Here is a 20,296-nt window from a genome sequence, read left to right as displayed (position 1 = left end):
AATCTCTTTGACCCTTTTCAATCTGGTTTTCGCTCCTCTATAGTACTGAAACTGCACTTGTAAAGGTAGTGAATGATCTACTGCTTTCTAGTGATTCTGGCTCCTTGTCTATATTACTGCTACTTGATCTCAGCTCTGCCTTCGACACTGTCTCCCATGATTTACTTATTTCTCGCCTCTCTGATCTGGGTATTTCTGGTACTGCTCTCTCGTGGTTTTCTTCCTATCTCTCAGGTAGACAATTCTACATCTCTGTTAAGGATTTTCGATCGCCCACTGTCCCCGTGAAGCGAGGTGTTCCCCAGGGATCTGTTCTAGGCCCACTATTATTCACAATTTACATAATCCCACTTGGTCTGATTTTACAACGTCATGGTCTAAATTATCACTTTTATGCAGATGACATTCAACTTTATTCTATCTGTACACCTACTCTATCCGCCCAAATTGACAAAATCTCTGCTTGTGTGAAGGACATTAAAGATTGGCTTAACTTAAATTTTCTGAAACTCAATATGGACAAAACTGAGATAATTTTCATTGGAACCCCAGCACTTACCAGCAACATCTCTACCAGTTTCACCTGTGAGATTGCTGGCTCTCACATCAAAACATCTACTTCTGTCAAAAATTTAGGTGTAATCCTCGACTCCACACTTTCCTTTCAGTCTCACATTAAATCTGTGACTAAATCTGCATTCTTCCATTTACGCCGTATTGCCCAACTGCGTCCCTTCATCAGCACCAAAGACGCTGAAACTGTCATCCATGCATTTGTCTCTTCACGCATTGATTTCTGTAATGCCCTTTTCATTGGTCTGCCTGCCAGCTCCATCTCCAGATTACAATATATTCAAAACTCTGCGGCTAGAATACTCACTCATACCAAACGTTTTGCTCATATAACCCCAATCTTGTATGACCTCCATTGGCTCCCAGTTGCATACCGCATAAAATTCAGAATTCTCCTCGTTTTTAAATCCTTAAATGGCCTAGCTCCCTCCTATCTTTGCAATATGCTTGTCCCCTACATCCCTACTCGATCACTACGTTCCTCCGACTCTGGCCTTCTTGCTGTCCCTCGGTACCGCCTCTCTTCAATGGGGGCAGATCATTTAGTGTTATTGCACCCAAACTTTGGAACTCTCTACCACGCTCGGATGCGCTACCCCTCTATTAGAGCAGCTCTATCAGCCATGTTAACAAAACCTTGTCCCTTGCCTGCAGTAGCCTGAGTCTGCTTTCTCAGTAAAGCTAAGCGGGCCCCAGCCTGGTCTGTTGTTGGATGGGAGACATGTTAGAGAAGGCTCAGGCTGCTGCTGGTGTTGGTTTTATGCCGATCAACAGAGGGCGCTTATCCCCTGTCATGTATGGGTGCAAATTTCCTAGTATAACCCTGCGGGCCTCAGACTGTAAAAAGAATCGACCTTTTGATCAAACGGTCCTTGTAAAAAGGAGCATCCTTCAGGTGAGGAAATAAACTGGCTTCCTGACCAACTCTTGTCCTTAATAATCAACTTGGCCCAGTGTTAAGGATGGTAGCGCATCCTGACGGCAGATATTGAGCTTGTCAGCATGCGCTACCCCTCTGTTGGAGCAGCTTTCTTAAGGTACCGACAGCAAGTATGTCTTTTGCATGCAGTAGCCAGAGTCTGGTTCCTCACTAAAAGCTAAGGAGACCAGAGCCTGGTCTGTACTTGGGTGGCTGACCAATATGAGAAGACCTAGCATGCTGCTGGGGCCAGCTATTATTTGGCCGACCAGCAGGGGGCGCTCATTCCCTGACATGTTTAAGATGGTAGCGCATCCTGACGGCCAAATTGAGGCCATCAGGATGCGCTACCCCTCTATTAGAGCAGCTCTATCAGCCATGTTAGCAAAAACCTTGTCCCTTGCCTGCAGTAGCCTGAGTCTGCTTTCTCAGTAAAGCTAAGCAGGCCCCAGCCTGGTCTGTTGTTGGATGGGAGACCTGTTAGAGAAGGCTCAGGCTGCTGCTGGTGTTGGTTTTATGCCGATCAACAGAGGGCGCTTATCCCCTGTCATGTATGGGTGCAAATTTCCTAGTATAACCCTGCGGGCCTCAGACTGTAAAAAGAATCGACCTTTTGATCAAACGGTCCTTGTAAAAAGGAGCATCCTTCAGGTGAGGAAATAAACTGGCTTCCTGACCAACTCTTGTCCTTAATAATCAACTTGGCCCAGTGTTAAGGATGGTAGCGCATCCTGACGGCAGATATTGAGCTTGTCAGCATGCGCTACCCCTCTGTTGGAGCAGCTTTCTTAAGGTACCGACAGCAAGTATGTCTTTTGCATGCAGTAGCCAGAGTCTGGTTCCTCACTAAAAACTAAAGAGACCAGAGCCTGGTCTGTACTTGGGTGGCTGACCAATATGAGAAGACCTAGCATGCTGCTGGGGCCAGCTATTATTTGGCCGACCAGCAGGGGGCGCTCATTCCCTGACATGTTTAAGATGGTAGCGCATCCTGACGGCCAAATTGAGGCCATCAGGATGCGCTACCCCTCTATTAGAGCAGCTCTATCAGCCAGACTACTATCTCATTAAAGTGCCAACCTTGTCCCTTTCCTGCAGTAGCCAGAGTCTGCTTTCTCAAGTAAAGCTAAGCTACCTATTAGAGCCTTGAAGGCCCCAGCCTGGTCTGTTGTTGGATGGGGAGACCCATTTTCAGATAGGCTCAGGCTGCTGTTGGTGTTGGTTTTATGCCCCCAGATCCCAACTCAGGCTGGCTGCCGATGAACTCTCATCCCCTGACATGTATGGGTGCAATTTTACTGTTTAAGATGGTAGCTCATCCTGCGGGCCTCAGACTGTAAAAAAATACCATGCAAACAGAAAAAGGTCTGCTTCAAATTAAGGAAACATCTTCATCAGTGTTGGGTGGAAATTTTCCTAAACAGGCACAGAAACCAAACTCTTGTCCTCTATTAACTGCAAACCCTCGCATTTCAAACACAAAGACGGAAACACGCTGCAAATTCTCACAACACAACCAAGCACACAAACGCACTGCAAACACACAACCACGCTCCAAACAGCACGGACCACAACAGAAATGTTTCAGGGGGACTTCACAAAGTGACGAACCCAGCTGGGACCTGAATTTTGACCTGATTTTAACCAGTAATGAACCATTGCAGTTTTTTTTTCTTGAACTTTGAACGTTATATTTATTTGCTTATATTTATTTATTTATATATTTGAAGAGTTCAGATGCAAAACCAGCTAGAAGTCATCTTGGTCAAAAATGAGATAATGATACTGAGTGAATGCTCCTGACACATACTATATGTCCATCAAATACTTTTACTTCAAACTCACTAAATTCCAGCCTCAGCCCAATCAGAAGCACCAGTACTTACCTAGAAACCTATACAACGTAGCCAGAAAGAAATGCTCATTTTAAAGAAATACGTCAGATGGATTTAGCTGGTTTTGCATCTGAACTCTTCATTTATTTGCAATTAAGATAATAACCTTTCACAGTTAAGTGTGTAATTCGTCAGATTAGTCTAATAATATCCAAAAGACCAATGATCAGGATGTTAAACAAAAACCTCACTGTTTAGTTCACCGACAACACCTCTCTGACCAAAAGCCGCTGAACAAATAATCAGGTACAAATACTGAACATTTATTTTTCTATTGCCCTTATGCTATTTCATTTTGGACTGACTTAAAAATAGACATAACAAAGAAATAAAGCAAACCCCTTAATTTGATTTTCATTATATTTTACTTTGTTTTCAAAACCTCTCTTTTTCTGATAAACAGGTTTATATTATAAATCTCTTAGTAAAGTTTTATATTCACAAGTCAAAAGTCAGAAGAAACCATTATATATTACATTTTGTAACACTGATCTTAAAATTTACCTTGAAACCCTCTCTAATATGAGATCTCAAAATAAGAAGCTCATAAAAACAAAACAAATTTTAAAGCTTTTCAAATTTATGTAACTGCCCTGGAATTTCCTTTTTTTTTCTTTTGGTATGTTTATGTTCATTTTGTGTGTTTTCTCTTTCTGCTGTTATTTATTTATTATTTTGCAGTTGAATTTGCAATTTGAAATGTGCAATGTTGCCTTGTTTTTTTGTTCGATAATGAAACTGAATAAAAATAATAATTCCCCACCTTAATTATGAATTTATTGACATGGTAGCGCATTCTGATGGCCATATTGAGCCTGTCAGGATGCACTTCCCCTCTATTAGAGCAGCTTTATTAAAGGGGAAGTTCACTTCCAGAACAAAAATTTACAAATAATTTACTGACCCCCTCATCATCCAAGATGTTCACATCTTTCTTGTTGCAGTCATAAAGAAATTACGTTCTTTGAGGAAAACATTTCAGGAATTATGTCCATATAGTGGACTTCATTGGTGCCCCAGAATTTGAACTTCCAAAATGCAGTTTAAATGCAGCTTCAATGGGCTCTAACCTATCCCAGCTAAGGAAGAAAAGGCTTATGTAGCGAAGCGATTGGTCATATTCTAAAAAAAAATTAGAACTTGTACACTTCTTAACTTAAAACTCTTGTCGTGGTCTAACTCTGCTGAAGTGTGTGTATTCCTGTTTATGATAGTTAGGGTATGTCGAATCATCCTACATCACTGTTTTGCACTTTTCCTGTTATATATATATATATATATATATATATATATATATATATATATATATATTATTTTTTTTTTTTTTAATTATAAGTGTTTATGTCCCAGGGAAGGAAAGAAATGTTTACCTCAAATGCAATGCAAGTTAACTGCAAAAGGATACATGAAAAAAAGTAAATGGTTTGTACAGTATAAATATTTACATTTATATTTTAGAAAGGGGGTTCCTTGCAATGTCATTATGTTTGGGGATTATTAACCTCAAACAGCTTAAAATCCACTACATCACACACAAAATGAAGCAGAATCACACATCAGCGAGTCCTGTAATAACCACTGTTTATTATTCAAATGTTACGATTGAATTTACAGGCAAATGGGTAACAAGCAGAGGTGTGTCACTCAGGTCCTTTGGGTATGTTTGTGAATGCCTTTTGATTAAAACAGAAAGGAGTCTTTAAAAACCATTACACTCTCTAGAACCAAAGGACCACATAAAGACTGTGCAGCAAACACATACTCTAACTGCAGAACAACAGATCACAAATACTTGATACTTTATAAATTAAAAATACTGTTTTATACATAATCGTGTACGTGTTGCACTTATGTCCACAGTGGAAGAGAGGGGAGTTCTACAACTAATCTAACGGTTTATAGTGACACTTTCCAATCTGAAGAGTTAAATCTGAAGAACTGCTCAATTTAGCAAACCTGTAACTGAAGGAACTACGAATGCAGTAACAAAGAAACAAACAGTGAAATGTACTAAACCATCATTTGGACTTCAAAAGGTCTCTTCCACATCCACATTCAGAGGATTACGTCCAAACGTTTAGGCACTAAAAAAAGATGGTTAACTAGCAACATGTGATTAAGCTTACCATCTTGAGTAAAGCAAATCATTCCGATAAATATGAAATATTAGAGACATATGTGGATGCTTGGGGGTGTGCAAGTTAAGGGGTCAAGACATTACGCATCACCATCCGCTGAAAATTAACCACAAATAAAATAAATGATAGAGCTATGATGCAACACTGAGCCATGTATACAGGCAAGCGCATTATACCACAGAACATATTATATATATATATATATATATATATATATATATATAATTATATATATTATGCAGAAGTTTTGGCTGATTTTTTTTTTTTCTTGAATGAACCGATGAGGTGGCTGGTTGGGTCTTGGGTTTAAAAATCAGCCATTCCTGAATCATTTAAGCATATTTACACAAATAACAGTTCCTCAACTCTATTTTATAATAATAAAAAAAAAGAAGAAGAAAAAACATTCACACAAAAATATAACATTTGAAATAATTATTAGCACCAGTGTATCAGATAAAAGTCTTGCTACGCCAATGTACAAAGTTGCATAGTGTTGAGTTTTGCTCATGTTAATGTGTTTTGCAGGACACCTGTAATAAGCAGCAACGTCTGGAAAATCAATACAAACACAAAACTGAAATATCTGGCAACCGTGAAATGTATGAAGTCAGCTGAGCCATGCAGGGACTGAACTATTTATATACACACAAACTGAAATACTGTATTTACGTGTTCGACTCACTCTCGGTACCACGAGGGGCGAAAGTAGACGCGTGTTACGAACAAATTAAGATTCCTTCACTGTTAGCTTTGAGCGGATAGAGTTACCGATGATGATATACACTAGCTTAAGTAGCAAACTTCCTCAAACAAACGTCTGATTAGGTCGTAATTCTGATTGGATTTGAGGTTTGAGAGGAAGAGCTGGAGGTGGTGCAGTCATGTGGGTTCAACTCGAGAGGCGCAAGGCCTCAAACAGCTCGCGCACACACACATACGCACAAACACACACACACACACACACACACAAACACGGCCATTACTTGGAGTTCTCTTCACGTAGCATTTCTGCATATCAAAAAATTAAAAGCTGCTTTTGTCTTCTGTTTGTAAAACGTGATTTCGAAGAAACGTGTAGAAATACACAAACGATAACCTAATAAAAGGAAGTAAAATGTAGTAAAAGAATTGGAAAACAAAAACAAAGCCCGTTTTGGTTGAGGGTGGTGTCGGCGGAGGTCCACGCGCTGAAGAACACAGGGAAGTGTAAGGCAGACGTAGCGCTGTGGCGTGGAGAAGGTTAAGGCCGCTCTAGAGACGGAGTGTTGAAGCAGCCTTCTGGCAGAGTGCTCTTGATGTCGTTCAGGTTCACGATGTCCTCTCGGATCTCCTTAATCTGGCGGTCGTAGTCGGTGATCATGTCCTCCTGGCTCTTGGCGATGTCGTTCAGCTCTTTCAGCTTCCTGTCCAGCTCACTTCCCGCCATCTTGTCCTTGGCCTCTTTTAGGGCTTTATCGATCTGATTCAGCTTGCTCAGATCCACCTTATCGATGTTGCCTGAAAGAGGATAACGTGGTGTTATATTCAAATGTGTGTTAGGAAGTCATTACAGTTTACAGAACTGCAAATTCTTGCACAGAATAAAAGGAAAATAAATTATTAACGATGTGGTATCATTTATTATCAAATATTATCAACTGTGGTTTAATTCAGCTAAAGAAACTCTAGTTTTCTTGGATTTCGCTCAGCCTATTAGCTTACCAGTGTTATTTTTGTTATATTATATAATATTTTTATAAATATATAAATATATAATATATTTATATATTATATTATATTATTTTAATATATAAAATTTTGGTTTTAGTAAATTAATACACACTTTTGTTATTCTCATTTATTATTTCAGATCAAGTTTTAGTCATTTTAGTACCCATTTCATTTCATTTAGTTGCCAAAGCAACGTATATAATTTTTTGTAAATTTTTAATTTAGTATTATATTTAATTTCAGCTTTTTTTAGGCAACATATAATTTTCAGTTAAGTTTTTCAGTGAATATTTAAATTCAGCCTATAATTTTCAGTAAATGTTTTATTTAGTATTAATATTTATTTTCTACCTTTCTTTATAAGCAATGTGTATCATTTTTAGTTCAGTTATTCATTTAATATTAATATTTTTTTCAGCCTATAATTTTCAGTTTATTTCTTCATTTCATATTATTTTTAAATTTCATCTTATTTAGGCAACATGTATAATTTCCAGTTAATGTTTTCCATTTAATGTTAATTTTTAATTTCCGCTTTATTGAGGCATTTAATTTTCAGTTCTATCATTTTCAGTTTTTCATTTAATATATAAAGCTCTTGATAAACTTATTTTCAATTGGTTATTGTTTCTGTCACAAAAATGTGGATTTTTAATCAGCAACTAGAGAGTCTTACCGAGCTGGTTTAATAATTCATTGATTGTGTTCAGCACTGTCCTGACAGCATTTTTGGCTTTTCTGGCATTGCCTTCAGCTTCTTTAGCATTATCAGATGCCTGTAAAAGAGAGCAAAGTCAATACAAAGCCTACAATACTTTTTAAAAAGATTTTGACACATATAGTCAAGGCCATAACCCACCATGGCCGCCATCATCATGTCGGCGTCCGCCTCAGCTTTCTTCTTCTCGAGCTCTTTCTCAGCGGCTGTGAGCTGGTCCATCATGTTGTTCACCTCTCCATCCAGTTTCATGGTGTCTTCAAAAGCCTTTTCTGCATCAACCTTTGTCTTTGCCGAACCCTAATTAAAAAAAAAAAAAAAAGCAAATCGAATAAAGTAAGGCACTGTTTGATAAGGAAATGGGCAACCCCCACCTTTTTTTAGGGTTCTGAGACTGTACCTTCTGCACATCATTAGCAATTTTCTCAGCTTCCTCTGCCTTCGCCTTAGCTTCTTTAGCATCAGCAGCTGCGTTGCCTAAAGCCGCCTCGGCCCGTCGGGTCTTCTCATTGGCTTCATTGATTGTCGCGTTGATTTCTGGGATTCGCCTCATGGCATCCTCAGCAGCAGTTTTGTTGTCATTCACTCTCTTGTCAAAATCTAAAAGAGCATCAAAAGTTTTAATAAATAAATACATTTATAAAAACATACACTATCAGCCAAAAGTTTTTTGAACAGTAAGATTTTTAAAGTGTGTAAAATGTCTTTTATTTATAATGCTAAAATTATAAAAAAAAAAAAAAAAAAAAAAAAAAAAAAAAAAAGGAAAGAAAGAAAATTAAAAAAATAAATATTTTTAGAGAGAGAGAGAGAGAGAGAATAAAGACCAAAATATCTGAAGATTTAAATAAATAAATTTATAAATAATATTGCACTACCGGTCAAAAGTTTTGAACAGCAAGATTTTTTTATGTTTTTTTTTTTTTTTTTTTTTTGAAGAAATCTTTTCGGCTGACCGAGCCTGCATTTATTTGATCCAAAGTACAGCAAAAACAGTCAATTTTTAAAATGTTTTTACTATTTAAAACAACAGTTTTCTATTGAATACATTTTAAAATGCAATTTTTTCCTGTGATTTCAAAGCTGAATTTTTAGCATTGTTACTACAGTCACATGATCCTTCAGAAATCATTCTAATTTCTGATTTCCTGCTCAAAAAACATTAATTACTATTATTATTAATATTATTATTATTATTATTATTAATAATAGTAGAATTTGTCCAGGTTTCTTTGATGAATAGAAAGTTCAGAAGAACAGCCTTTACCTAAAATTTGATCTTAATCTTTATCTTTTGTAACATTAAAAAAATAAATAAAAAAATACTGTCTCCATGCTTTTAAACAGTATAGCGTATAATGTTACAAAAGCTTTTTATTTTAGATAAATGCTAATCTTTGGATCTTTCTATTCAACAAAGAATTGTGAAAAAAATTTTATCAACTTGCATATTGACTTACGTAAACTTAAATATTAATTTAAAGAAATACTAATAATAAATATAAAAAATTATAATCAAAAATGCTGTTTTTTGAACAGCAAATCAGAATATTAGAATGATTTCTGAAGAATGAAACTGAAGACTGGAGTAATGATGCTGAAAATTTTGGTTTGATCACAGGAATAAATTACATTTTAAAGTGTATTCAAATAGAAAACAGTTATTTTAAATAGTAAAATTATTTCATATTTTTACTGTATTTGCTGTACTTTGGATCAAATGCAGAATGCAGACTTGGTGCGCAGATTAGAGATCTTTTAAAAAAAAAAAAAAAAAAAAAAAAAAAAAAAAAAAAACATCTTACTGTTCAAAAACTTTTGACTGGTAGTGCAATATTTATTTAGATCTTTAGATATTTTGGTATTCTCTCTCTCTCTCTCTCTCTCTCTCTATATATATATATATATATATATATATACACACATATATACATACATACATATATATATATATATATATATATTTTTTTTTTTAACATTTTACACAATGACCCGAAACTCCTTACCTCTGAGGTTGTTCAGTATGTCCTGGGCCTCTTGGAAGGTCGATTTGCCTTTTTTTGCTGCCTCCTCAGCCAAAGCCTTTGCTGCGTCTGCACGTGCCAACAACTGATCAGCCGTCTGAAGATGACAGAGGCGGAAAAAGAGTTGAAAAACATTCAGAAGGTGAAATTCTGCACTTAGAAGAAACGTATTGTGTTTATCATGAAATTAACTACTTACAAGAATGAAAAGCAATACTGTGAGGGAACAAATACGCAATATATTTCACATCTAGTCTAAGAACAAAGCAATTCATAAAATGTCAACCTTTATCAAACACCTCAAAAAGTAACTCACACTGTAAGCAGGTTTCATAAGAACAATGTCTGAGTTCATGGTCCAGCTCTTTCATTAAGAACATGACATTTAACTCAATCAGATTAGGATGAGACTATGGACTATGACCAGCGCTATCACTTGTCTCTCATCAGTATCATTTAAGTGGCTCCTGGGCTTCACGGCATGTGCTTGACTCTTACATATTAACTATTTGAAAGAGCTGCTACACTGAACAGCAGCTAAATATTCTCATCGTTTCTTCAAAATGTTTGACTGCAATTTGAAAACAACTTTCATAGAGCCAAAACAAGTACATTAAAAGTCAAAAAGCATATGTACCTGTTGCTCAGTCTTTCCTTTTTCCAATAGTTTGCGGACCTCTGTCTCTTTGCCCCTCAGGTCTTCTCTCAGGTCATTGTACTCCTTCTCAGTCTTGTCAATCAGTTTGTCCAGATCCGATGCCTCCTTCTTAATCTTATTGGCCTCGTCCTGAGGGAATTCAGAAATTCAGGAGATTTGATTTCAGATGCATCCAAGCTGATTGTGTAAATTCAGCAAGAATTATAAAACGTTCTGAAATCAGCACCTCTAATGTTTTGGTGTCGATTGAGGGCAAGCTGGTCAGGTTAGCGTAGATCTTCAGAGCTTTGTTTCCTGCCTCCTCTGCTTCAGCATGTACTTTAGCAGCCTGTTTCTCCAGGGTCCTGACTAGATCCTTTGCGTCAGCATATCTGAGCAAATATGAAACGCATTTGAGTTTCCACATTTGAAACACTTTCTTAAAGGGAACCCCGGGTATTAAGACCTGTATGGCTTAATATAACAGAAATTCTATCTCTTACTGAAATATATAGTAGAAAATTTACGTTATTTAAAAAATCCACATGGTTTTATTTTTTTTTTTTTATATTTTCTGACTATGAGGGGTGCCATTATAATGTGAAATGGTTGTGCTCAGTGAGCTACTGGCACTATCTCTTGCTATTTTTACTACAACACAACTCAGATTACACAACTTGGAAAGAAAAATACTAATACAATGAGCACAGCTACTGAAAGAGCTTACAGGTGGCAATGGATATAAGCGTAACCTTAAACAAAATGCTGTACCATCGATTTTGCCTACAAGGAGTCTAAACGCCCCAGGATATTGAGTGAAATCCGCACTGAAAAAAACCCTTCAGTGGCTGCAGCATCATGACCAGCGTCAGCATGTTTACATCTTGCCAGGATGGCATCTAGCATTTCTTGTCTTTGCCATAAGCTCTTTCAGTAGCTGTGGTTTACTAAAAGCCTAAAAGGCATCAGGGCTAAAGTGGAAAGAACAAAGGAAGTTTTATTCGTCCACAGGCATCTTCCCATTCTTTGTTCCTCCTCTTATCGCTAGAAAAAGCAGTGCAGACTTACATTGCTTCTCTTGTTGCCCTTTGACTGAAAATTGCAACCAAAAGCCGGCACCGTATCAGTATTTCATTTTCCAAATTGTTATGTTGTGGTAAAAATTATCGACTGCAGCCATTTCACGTCATCAAAATAATGGCGGCCCCATAGTCCAAAATATGTATAAAATGATGTGAATTTTTTAAATAACGTAACATAATGGGTTTTCTACTACATACAGGGTTTCTGCAGGTTTTATGAGGGTAAATCTAAGACTTTTTAAAGACCTTTTTAAGACCAACTACAGAAAAAAAGGAAAAGGGAAAACAATACAGCAATATGTTCTGTAAGTATGGTTCGAGTTTTACTTTCACTTTCAAATTAGCAGCAATTCAGTGTCTAGCAATTGTTTGTTTCCAGTTCATTTGAGTTTTCCCTCTTTTCCTCACTTTCCTTCGGAAAAAGCGCCATGCACATTTTACTTTCACTTTCAAATTAGCAGCAATTCGACATCAAGCAGTTGTCTGTTTTTAGTTTGAGTTTTCCCTCTTTTCTTCACTTCTTTTTCAGTTTTAAGTAGCTTGTAATAGTGTTGTTTGCATTTTACTTTCACTTTTAAATTAGCGGCATTAACGTAACGTAACAAACTTTTATTAACAAAACGAATAATAATACACCATGTAATATGCCTAATATAAAATAATAACTTACATAAAGTTTAAATAGGTTAAGTTAAGCAAAACTAAAAATCAGTAAACACTATGTAACCAAATAAATAAGAAACCTAGAACGTTCATAAGCAAAACGAATAAGAAAGCTCGTAAGCACGGCATACACCTTACTGTAATATATATATAAAAATTACACAGTTTAAATAAATAAAAATCAGCAAACACTGTGGAACCAAATTAATATGAAACTTCCACTATCACCTCATATCATAAATGGCAGAAATCAACAGGCTTTTCAAACTTCAGGCTTTTAAACAGGCACTTTTGCATTTAGTTTTGAAACTCTTCCGCCATAGTCTTGTCTTTCTCACCTCTCTTTTCTTATCAGTCAGCTCGACTCACTTTCTTCACGTGATAAATAAAATCTGATCTGTGATGCAACTGTTGTTTATTTCACTGCATTGAGCACCCGTGTTCACCCTGTTCTCTAACTGAACTAAATGATTTTTATTATGATAAAAAAAAAAAAAATCAAAACAACAAGTTCTTCTCTGGGTGACTGGGTGATCTGGTGAAAGCAGCACATACCACCATCTACCGTGTATTGTTTAATGAATACTGAGTGACCTAAACCATGCAGCACAGAAATTATGCTTTTGCTTCACTTTAAAATGAAACACATGAGGAAACAATCCGACACGAAAATTATCATATGAATTTAAGACTTGCCATTATCATATGAATTTAAGACTTGCTGCTCTGATTTAAGACCTTTTCAAGGCCTTAATTCACGGAAAAGCAATTTAAGACTTTTTAAGACCTGCAGAAACCCTGTACATATTTCAGTAATAGACATAATTTACTTTATATCAAGCCATACTAGTCTTAATACCCTAGGTTCCCCTTTAAAATCAGATGACAGAATCTTGACAAGACTAGAAAGGCACATAAAATGTGATGTCCAAGACATACTTCTTGTTGAGCTCATCAATATCGCTGCTTGTCTTGTTCTCGCCATCGAGCGCCTTCTTCAGCATATTGTAGGCCTTAGTGGAAGTGTCATTGGCGTCCTTCGCGATCTTCTCAATCTGATCTGCATCTGCTTTATGTCTGTGCAAAGAGGCATGGAAAAAGTTGAATACAACTGTATTTGGTGGTATGAAAAATCAATATTAACACAGCAATAAACACTCCAACTCACTTTTCAGACAGTTTGCGGGCCTCCTCTGCCAGAAGTGTCATATTGTTTGGATCTCCGGAGGTTGTGGGTATTTTAATGTCCTATGGGAACAGACAAAATGGATTAAAATAGAAATATTGGCAACTAAGAGACATTCTAATAGACTCTGCAACCATTAGCCAAAGGTATTTGTGAGACATTACGACATGCTCTCTTGGCGGCGTAGTAGATATCTCACCACTTTACTGATGGCCTCTTTGGCTTTGTCCAGCTCTTCTCTAGCAGTGCTGATCAGGTTCTCTGCGTCACGGACTCGGTTACGTGCTCGATCTGCCTGCGTTCCTGTGTTGTCCACTGTGTTCTTGATGTTCTGCAGTCGGTTCCACTGGTTGTTCAGGGTCTTGTTGATGTTGTTTAGACGGTCCAAAAGCCCTTTATCCACTTCTGTATTAAAAGATACCAGAATATTGACGATGTAAAGTAAAATGTAGGGTCAGAAAGTGCTCGGATTTCTCAAAAAAATATCTTAATTAGTGTTCTGAAGATGAACGAAGGTCTTGTGGGTTTAGAACGACATGAGAGTGAGTAATTAATGACAGAATTTTCATTTTTGGGTGAACTCTCTCTTTAAGTAAAAATATAATTCTTTTTTAAACATCTTTTAGTTTCTTATTTTATGTAGTTAATCAACATAAGGTCCTATTAAAGTAATATATTATATATATATTTAAAAATTATATAATAAATAATAATAATGAACATTAAATTCATTAAATTAAATATTTCTATTAAAACTAAGAAATATTTTTAAAAAATTACCACATTGACAGACAATACCTTTGCTAGCCTGAGCCTCTTCCAGTAAGTCCATTATAGTTTTCTCTGCCTCCTTCAGTCTGTCCTCAAAGGCCTTGTCGCTCACTGTATTCTCAGTGTTGTCCAGATTATCAATCAGATTTTGTAGGTCATGAAGCTTCTGTCTCTGCTGGTTCACCTGTGCAGGTAAAAAACAACAACCCCAGAGGTATTAGAAGTCTGTTCTGTTATAAAACCAAAAGTCCTGTGTTCATTGGATGATCCCTTACCTTGTCTCTGACCAGGCTGTAACAGTTGGGACACTGCTGGCAACCTGGTGTGGAGCGGTTGTAGAAGTAGTTCTCCTCACACATATCACAGCGAGCTCCCACAAAGCCTGGGCGACACTGACAACGTCCATCTTCCTTGCATTGAGCCAACTCAGAGCCTTCTGGGTCACAGTCACAAGCTGCAAAAACAAACCAACGGTAAATGAAACAAATGAAGTAATTTTGCATTTAGTAGAACTACTGTAGAAAGTCAAAATAGTGGGACACCGTACGTTTGCATCCTGACGAACTGAATCCAAAGAAGTTGACCTCACAGCGCTCACAGTGTTGACCTGTGACCCCAGGCTGACACTCGCATTGGCCGCTAGAGATATCACACTGGCCGTTTGTGGAGCCAATAGGGTTACAGTTGCACCTGGGGAAACAAAAAGATTTGTTATAAAAACTTGCAGAAACTTTACTACATCACTAAGAATGAGAGCAAGAAATAAATCAAATACCGTTCACAGCCCTTGCCGCTCTGTAGGTTGAAGAAACCGGGCTCACACGCACTGCAGTCTCTGTTAATGACGTGGGGAAGACATTGACACTGACCCGTCACCTGAGAGCAAGTCGTCTTCCTGTCCACTGTACCGTATGGAGAGCACGAGCACGCTGCAGAGGTGGAAAAATAAATGTTTAAAAATAAAAACTATTATAAATTTAAAAAATAATAATAATAATAATACAAAGAAAAAAAAAATATGTAATAATGTTTCACAACATTACAGATTTTACTGTAGCTTTGATCAAATATATGCAGTTTTGGTGAGCAAAAAAAGACAAAAACAATTTTATTATATTTTATTTGATAAAAAAAAATATTGTACAAAAATAGCAATACTGTAAAATATTATTATAACTTTTTTACATTTAACTTTTCTACTTTCCTTTTTTTACAGTTCAATTTTTATACATACATGTAACATGATCCTTTAGAAATCATTTTAATATGCTAAAATATAAATGTTGGAAATAGTTGTGCTGCTTAATATTTTTTTGGAATCTGTGATACTTTTTTCAGGCTTCTTTCATGAATGTAAATTTGAAAAAAGGACAGCAATTTTTAAAAATAAAAATATTTTCCAACAGTACAACTCTTTACTATCACTTTTTATCAATTTAACATATCCTTGCTGAATAAAAGTATTAATTTCTTTCAAAGAAAAAAAAAAAAAAAAAAAAAAAAAAAAAAATGTACTGACCCCAAACTTTGAACAGTAGTGTATAATGATACAAAATATTTCTATTTAAAATAAATGCTGTTCTTTTCAACATTTTATTCATCGGAATCCTGAAAAAAGTACCACCGGTTTCAAACTAAATATTAAGCAGCACAACTGTTTCCAACATTGATAAAAAAATCAGCATATTATAATTAATTCTGAAGGATCATGTGACACTGAAGACTGGAGTAACGATGCTAAAAATTCAGCTTTTCATGAAATAATCCCTTAAAAAAAAACACTTTTTTTTTTTTTTTCCTCCACTTACGTTTGCATTTGTCAGCTACATTTGCAGCACGGGCATCACCGTAGAATCCTTCTTTGCAACGGTCACAGAAAACTCCAGCTGTGTTGTAGATACATTTGAGGCATTCGCCTGACTCTCGATTGCAGTTGCCCACAGCATTGGGGTCGATGTTGTTATTGCAGCTGCAGGCACGGCACGCTCTGACTGGACCTTTTTCACCAAGAGGGTCTCCGAAGAAGCCATCGTCACATAGTTCACATCTCTTACCTGGAGACAGTTAAAGTTGGGGATGATCATGTGCTATACCATTTACTACATCTATCTGAATCTCCAAACAGACTGTATGCTCAGAGTCTGTACCTGTGGTTCCAGTAGGGCAGTTTGTACAGACCACCTCTTTGGTCTTGGGCACCATGGCACACGTGGCACCTTCAGGGCAGGGACAGGGTTTACAGTCTGAAGAAGAGCCGACCGTAGAGTCACCATAGAATCCATCCTTACACCTCTCGCAGCTCATGCCGGCAGTGTTGTGCTGGCAGTTACACATTCCTGAATGTATAAAACAAAGATAGCATGTAATACCACACATTACCACAAGATGGCAATATTATATACAAACAAAGGCAAAAGTAGCACTATTGAACAGTATTTGAGTAGCGCAGTGAATTTTGTGTTTAGAATTCCAAAATATGTATTTTCACAAGTTTGTGTTAAGTCACTAGTCTTTTTTATTTCAATGGATCTCATACTGCATGCATCCAGAGCACATGACCTTCCATAATGCCTATGTCTAAATAATAAGTAGTGAAATCAATATCCGGTCTCCTGAGAGCAGAGAAGTAAATTATATTTCAACACCAAGTCAATGCAATACAAATAAGTCATTTGTGATGACAAACCTGTCACAGGGTCACAAGTGTCACTGTGTCCGTTGCAGTTGCAGGGCTCGCAACTGCTAAAGAGGCCCAGCTCGGGTCGGCTCCTCCTATATCCCAGATCACACTGCTCACAGTGCTGTCCCAAGTAACCCTGAGGACATGTACACTTCTCAACCCAACGAGCTGGAGTACCAGGGCCACGGCGGGCAGTGACAAGGGACACGTTGTCTAAATAACCAGCACCTGTAGCAGAAACATCAAGTTAGTTAAGAGTCTCACAACAGAGAAATCAAGGTCATCGTAATCAAACACAAATCAAAACACCTTACTATTGTCTTCATAGGGTGACTAAAAAACAAAAGCTGTGCTTTAGTGAATTAGTAGACGTACTTCTTGCACTGTAGGTTCCACGAATCATAACCGAAGTCAGATTGTGCAAAAGTTTCTGGAAGTCAATGTGTTTCATGGTGGGTCTCCATGGATAGTCAGTAGTATCATGGAGTCTAAATGACAAGAGATGATATTTAACATTTCAAGTACATTAGATAAGCTACACATATGCATACATCAATCAAGCTGCAAACAGATTAATGAGCCGACTATTAAATCTATGAAAAATACAGCTGAAGTCAAAAGTTTACATACACCTTGCAAAATCTGCAAAATGTTAATTATTTTACCAAAATAAGAGGGATCATACAAAATCCACATTATTTTTTATTTAGTACTGACCCAAAGACATTTACATATAGTCCACAAGAGAAAATAATAGTTGAATTTATAAAAATGACCTTGTTTAAAAGTTTACATGAACTTGATTCTTAATACTGTGTTGTTTAGCTAAATGATCCACAGTTGTTTTTTTATTTAGTGATAGTTCTTCATGAGTCCCTTGTTCGTCCTGAACAGTTAAACTGCCTGCTGTTCTTCAGAAAAGTCCTTAAGGTCCCACAGATGCTTTTGTTTTTCAGCAATATTGTGTATTTAAACCCATTTCAACAATGATTGTATGATTTGGGATGCATCTTTTCACAGTTAGGACAACTGAGGGACTCATATGCAACTATTACAGAAGGTTCAAACACTCACTGATGCGCCAGAAGGAAAAACGATGCATTAAAGCCCGGGGTGTAAACTTTTGAACAATATGAAGACCTGTACATTTTTCTTATTTTGCCTAAATATCATATATTTTTTTTAAAATTAGTACTGGCCTACAGAAGCTACAGAAGATACTTGTTTCCCAGAAGACAAAATAAATTACATTTCCCCTGAAATTCAAAAAGTTTTCACCCCCCGGCTCTTAATGCATCTTTTTTTTTTTTTTTTTTTCTTCTTCTTCTGAAGCATTATTGAGCTTCAATGACCTCACCTAAACACAAAGGTTTGCGTCTCCTCTCCTGGGTAGGAATTGCCCTGGGCAATAAGTGGCACAGCGACACGATGCCCAGCCCCTTCCAGCACAACATCCTCTGCTGACAGACGTGCATCATGCCTCTGAATCCTGAAGTTCAGCGTTAGGTTCTGACCATAGCTCAGCAGCTGATCACCAAGAAATTTCTCTGCAAGAAAACATCTCAAATGATTAGACCAGTCTTATTCATTAAAGCTTCTGCCTCTTTATCATACAGAGAAAACCACGCCTGCTATTATACCTGGAGCGACAAAGTAGATAGGGAAGTAGTCTTCAGAGATGAGCGAGATCTCTCGAGAGGTGGGTGACCATTGGACGGGAACACTAGAGCTGTCTCTCTGCTGTCCCTTCCAGCCCTCATCATCTATTCAATGACATGCATAATATGTATTATATTAATTCTCAGTGCCACAATCCTCTGTAACTGTGGCTGATTTTACATTAGCACTAATATAGCATTAGGTAGCATTAAGTATAAACAAGGTGTTGGATGGATACTCACCTCTGTCGAAGGTGGAGGTGATTGTGTGTATGTGGTAGCCATCAGCACTTTCACACACAGTGGAATGCTGGAAGCAGAAGCATGGAGTACATCCCTGAGGATTCTGGGGGTCCAGATTAAAGTAGCCCAGTTTACACCTGACAGAAAGACACAAAAGTTCATTAGTAATGAGACAGGATGGCTGATTTGTTCATTTGTAAAGTTTAAGGACATTTTAATCAGGGGTTCAAGCACACAGCGCTGAAACCCTATTGTAATTATTAGAATGGCCAAAGATCAGCAATCTCCAAGTAAAACTGATGGTACAGACCAAACCGTAAATTGTAGAGACTTGAAACTTGGAGGGATGGTAGTACTCACAGTCTACAACATCACCAAGGCTCGCCCCAATCGGCTGACAGGGGCGCTTCAGCGATTAAAAGTATGAAATCACTCATGATTCCTAAACCATCAGTCGCAGACTCAAGTGTCTTTCGTTGTTGGAATCAGATTCGATCGTGAGCCTGATTAATTTTCGGGTATTGTGGATTTTTTGAAAAACATACTTTTGAGAAATAGTCCTAGGTTTTTCGCCCGATCGGAACCGAACCAGTGCAGAAATATTCTCTGGAGAATGACTATCAAGAATCATCAAAAAAAGTTAAACTTTCGACTCACCGACGCAAAGGGACGCCAAAACGTTTGAAAGGGGCAAAGGCACTTTTAGGAAAATGCCTGTAACTCCTAATCGGAATGAGATATTTTCAAGTTCAGAACACCTAAGAGCTCAGTCTGAGGTCACAGGACACAAATTGCAGAGCTTGGCCACTTCGTGGCACTATAAGATGGAAAAACGTATGCTCTTGGTCCAAAATGCCAAAAGTGTCTGTAAGGACAAAAAAAAACAAAAAAAAACAAAAAACATGGCCACCATCGGCCAATGAAATCTGAGCACCGATTAGACAACATTAACAGAGGCCGATCGGAACAAAACTCGGTGGGCCTGTTTGACTCACAGCCCCAAAGGTCGATGATAAATTTCAAATAGGTCAGCCACCGGGGACGATATCACATTTTCAAGGCCGTAAACAATTTTTCGCACATACAGTACACGTGACATTCGTATCATACGATAGAACTCCTTATTTCAGACAACTATGCCTCTAGAACCACTGCTGTCAATTAAATTGTTTGTTAAATGATTGACATGATGTAAAAATTCTACTTTTTTTGCGAACTAGTCCTAGGTTTTTGCTCAACCTGGAAAAAAAATAATAGTAGTACAATTCTCTGGACTCTCTAGGTCAATAATTATCAAAAAAATGTTATAACGGGGTTGTTTAGAAAAGGGGCCTGTCCAAATTTACCCAAAATCCTATAAAGCCTGGAGAAAAACTCAAAACTTCACGAAACTTGG

The 20,296-nt window shown here is 37.2% G+C and overlaps 2 protein-coding genes across 2 annotated transcripts in view; both read right to left on the bottom strand.

Moving 5' to 3' along the window:
• lamc2 (laminin, gamma 2) overlaps positions 1-835 on the bottom strand; it is a 14,781-nt gene extending 13,946 nt beyond the window's left edge. The window contains exon 1 of the mRNA XM_051130252.1: positions 712-835. Coding sequence (XP_050986209.1) covers positions 712-835 — 124 coding nt within the window. The remainder of the gene's footprint in view (positions 1-711) is intronic.
• A 4,738-nt stretch (positions 836-5,573) lies between these two features.
• Positions 5,574-20,296, bottom strand: part of lamc1 (laminin, gamma 1) — a 70,294-nt gene continuing 55,571 nt past the window's right edge. Inside the window, exons 8-28 of the mRNA XM_051130610.1 lie at positions 18,901-19,037; positions 18,640-18,762; positions 18,357-18,546; positions 17,375-17,487; positions 17,006-17,227; positions 16,467-16,655; positions 16,128-16,373; positions 15,095-15,248; positions 14,867-15,009; positions 14,595-14,773; positions 14,347-14,503; positions 13,748-13,953; positions 13,531-13,610; positions 13,302-13,439; positions 10,865-11,009; positions 10,618-10,767; positions 9,963-10,077; positions 8,357-8,556; positions 8,098-8,256; positions 7,915-8,014; positions 5,574-7,025 (exon numbers count right to left, since the gene is read on the bottom strand). Coding sequence (XP_050986567.1) covers positions 6,769-7,025; positions 7,915-8,014; positions 8,098-8,256; positions 8,357-8,556; positions 9,963-10,077; positions 10,618-10,767; positions 10,865-11,009; positions 13,302-13,439; positions 13,531-13,610; positions 13,748-13,953; positions 14,347-14,503; positions 14,595-14,773; positions 14,867-15,009; positions 15,095-15,248; positions 16,128-16,373; positions 16,467-16,655; positions 17,006-17,227; positions 17,375-17,487; positions 18,357-18,546; positions 18,640-18,762; positions 18,901-19,037 — 3,403 coding nt within the window. The 3' untranslated portion in view covers positions 5,574-6,768. The remainder of the gene's footprint in view (positions 7,026-7,914; positions 8,015-8,097; positions 8,257-8,356; positions 8,557-9,962; positions 10,078-10,617; positions 10,768-10,864; positions 11,010-13,301; positions 13,440-13,530; positions 13,611-13,747; positions 13,954-14,346; positions 14,504-14,594; positions 14,774-14,866; positions 15,010-15,094; positions 15,249-16,127; positions 16,374-16,466; positions 16,656-17,005; positions 17,228-17,374; positions 17,488-18,356; positions 18,547-18,639; positions 18,763-18,900; positions 19,038-20,296) is intronic.

This window comes from Labeo rohita, chromosome 2, assembly GCF_022985175.1.
Source record: "Labeo rohita strain BAU-BD-2019 chromosome 2, IGBB_LRoh.1.0, whole genome shotgun sequence".
NCBI lineage: Eukaryota > Metazoa > Chordata > Actinopteri > Cypriniformes > Cyprinidae > Labeo > Labeo rohita.
This window is presented reverse-complemented; position numbering and strand designations above follow the sequence as displayed.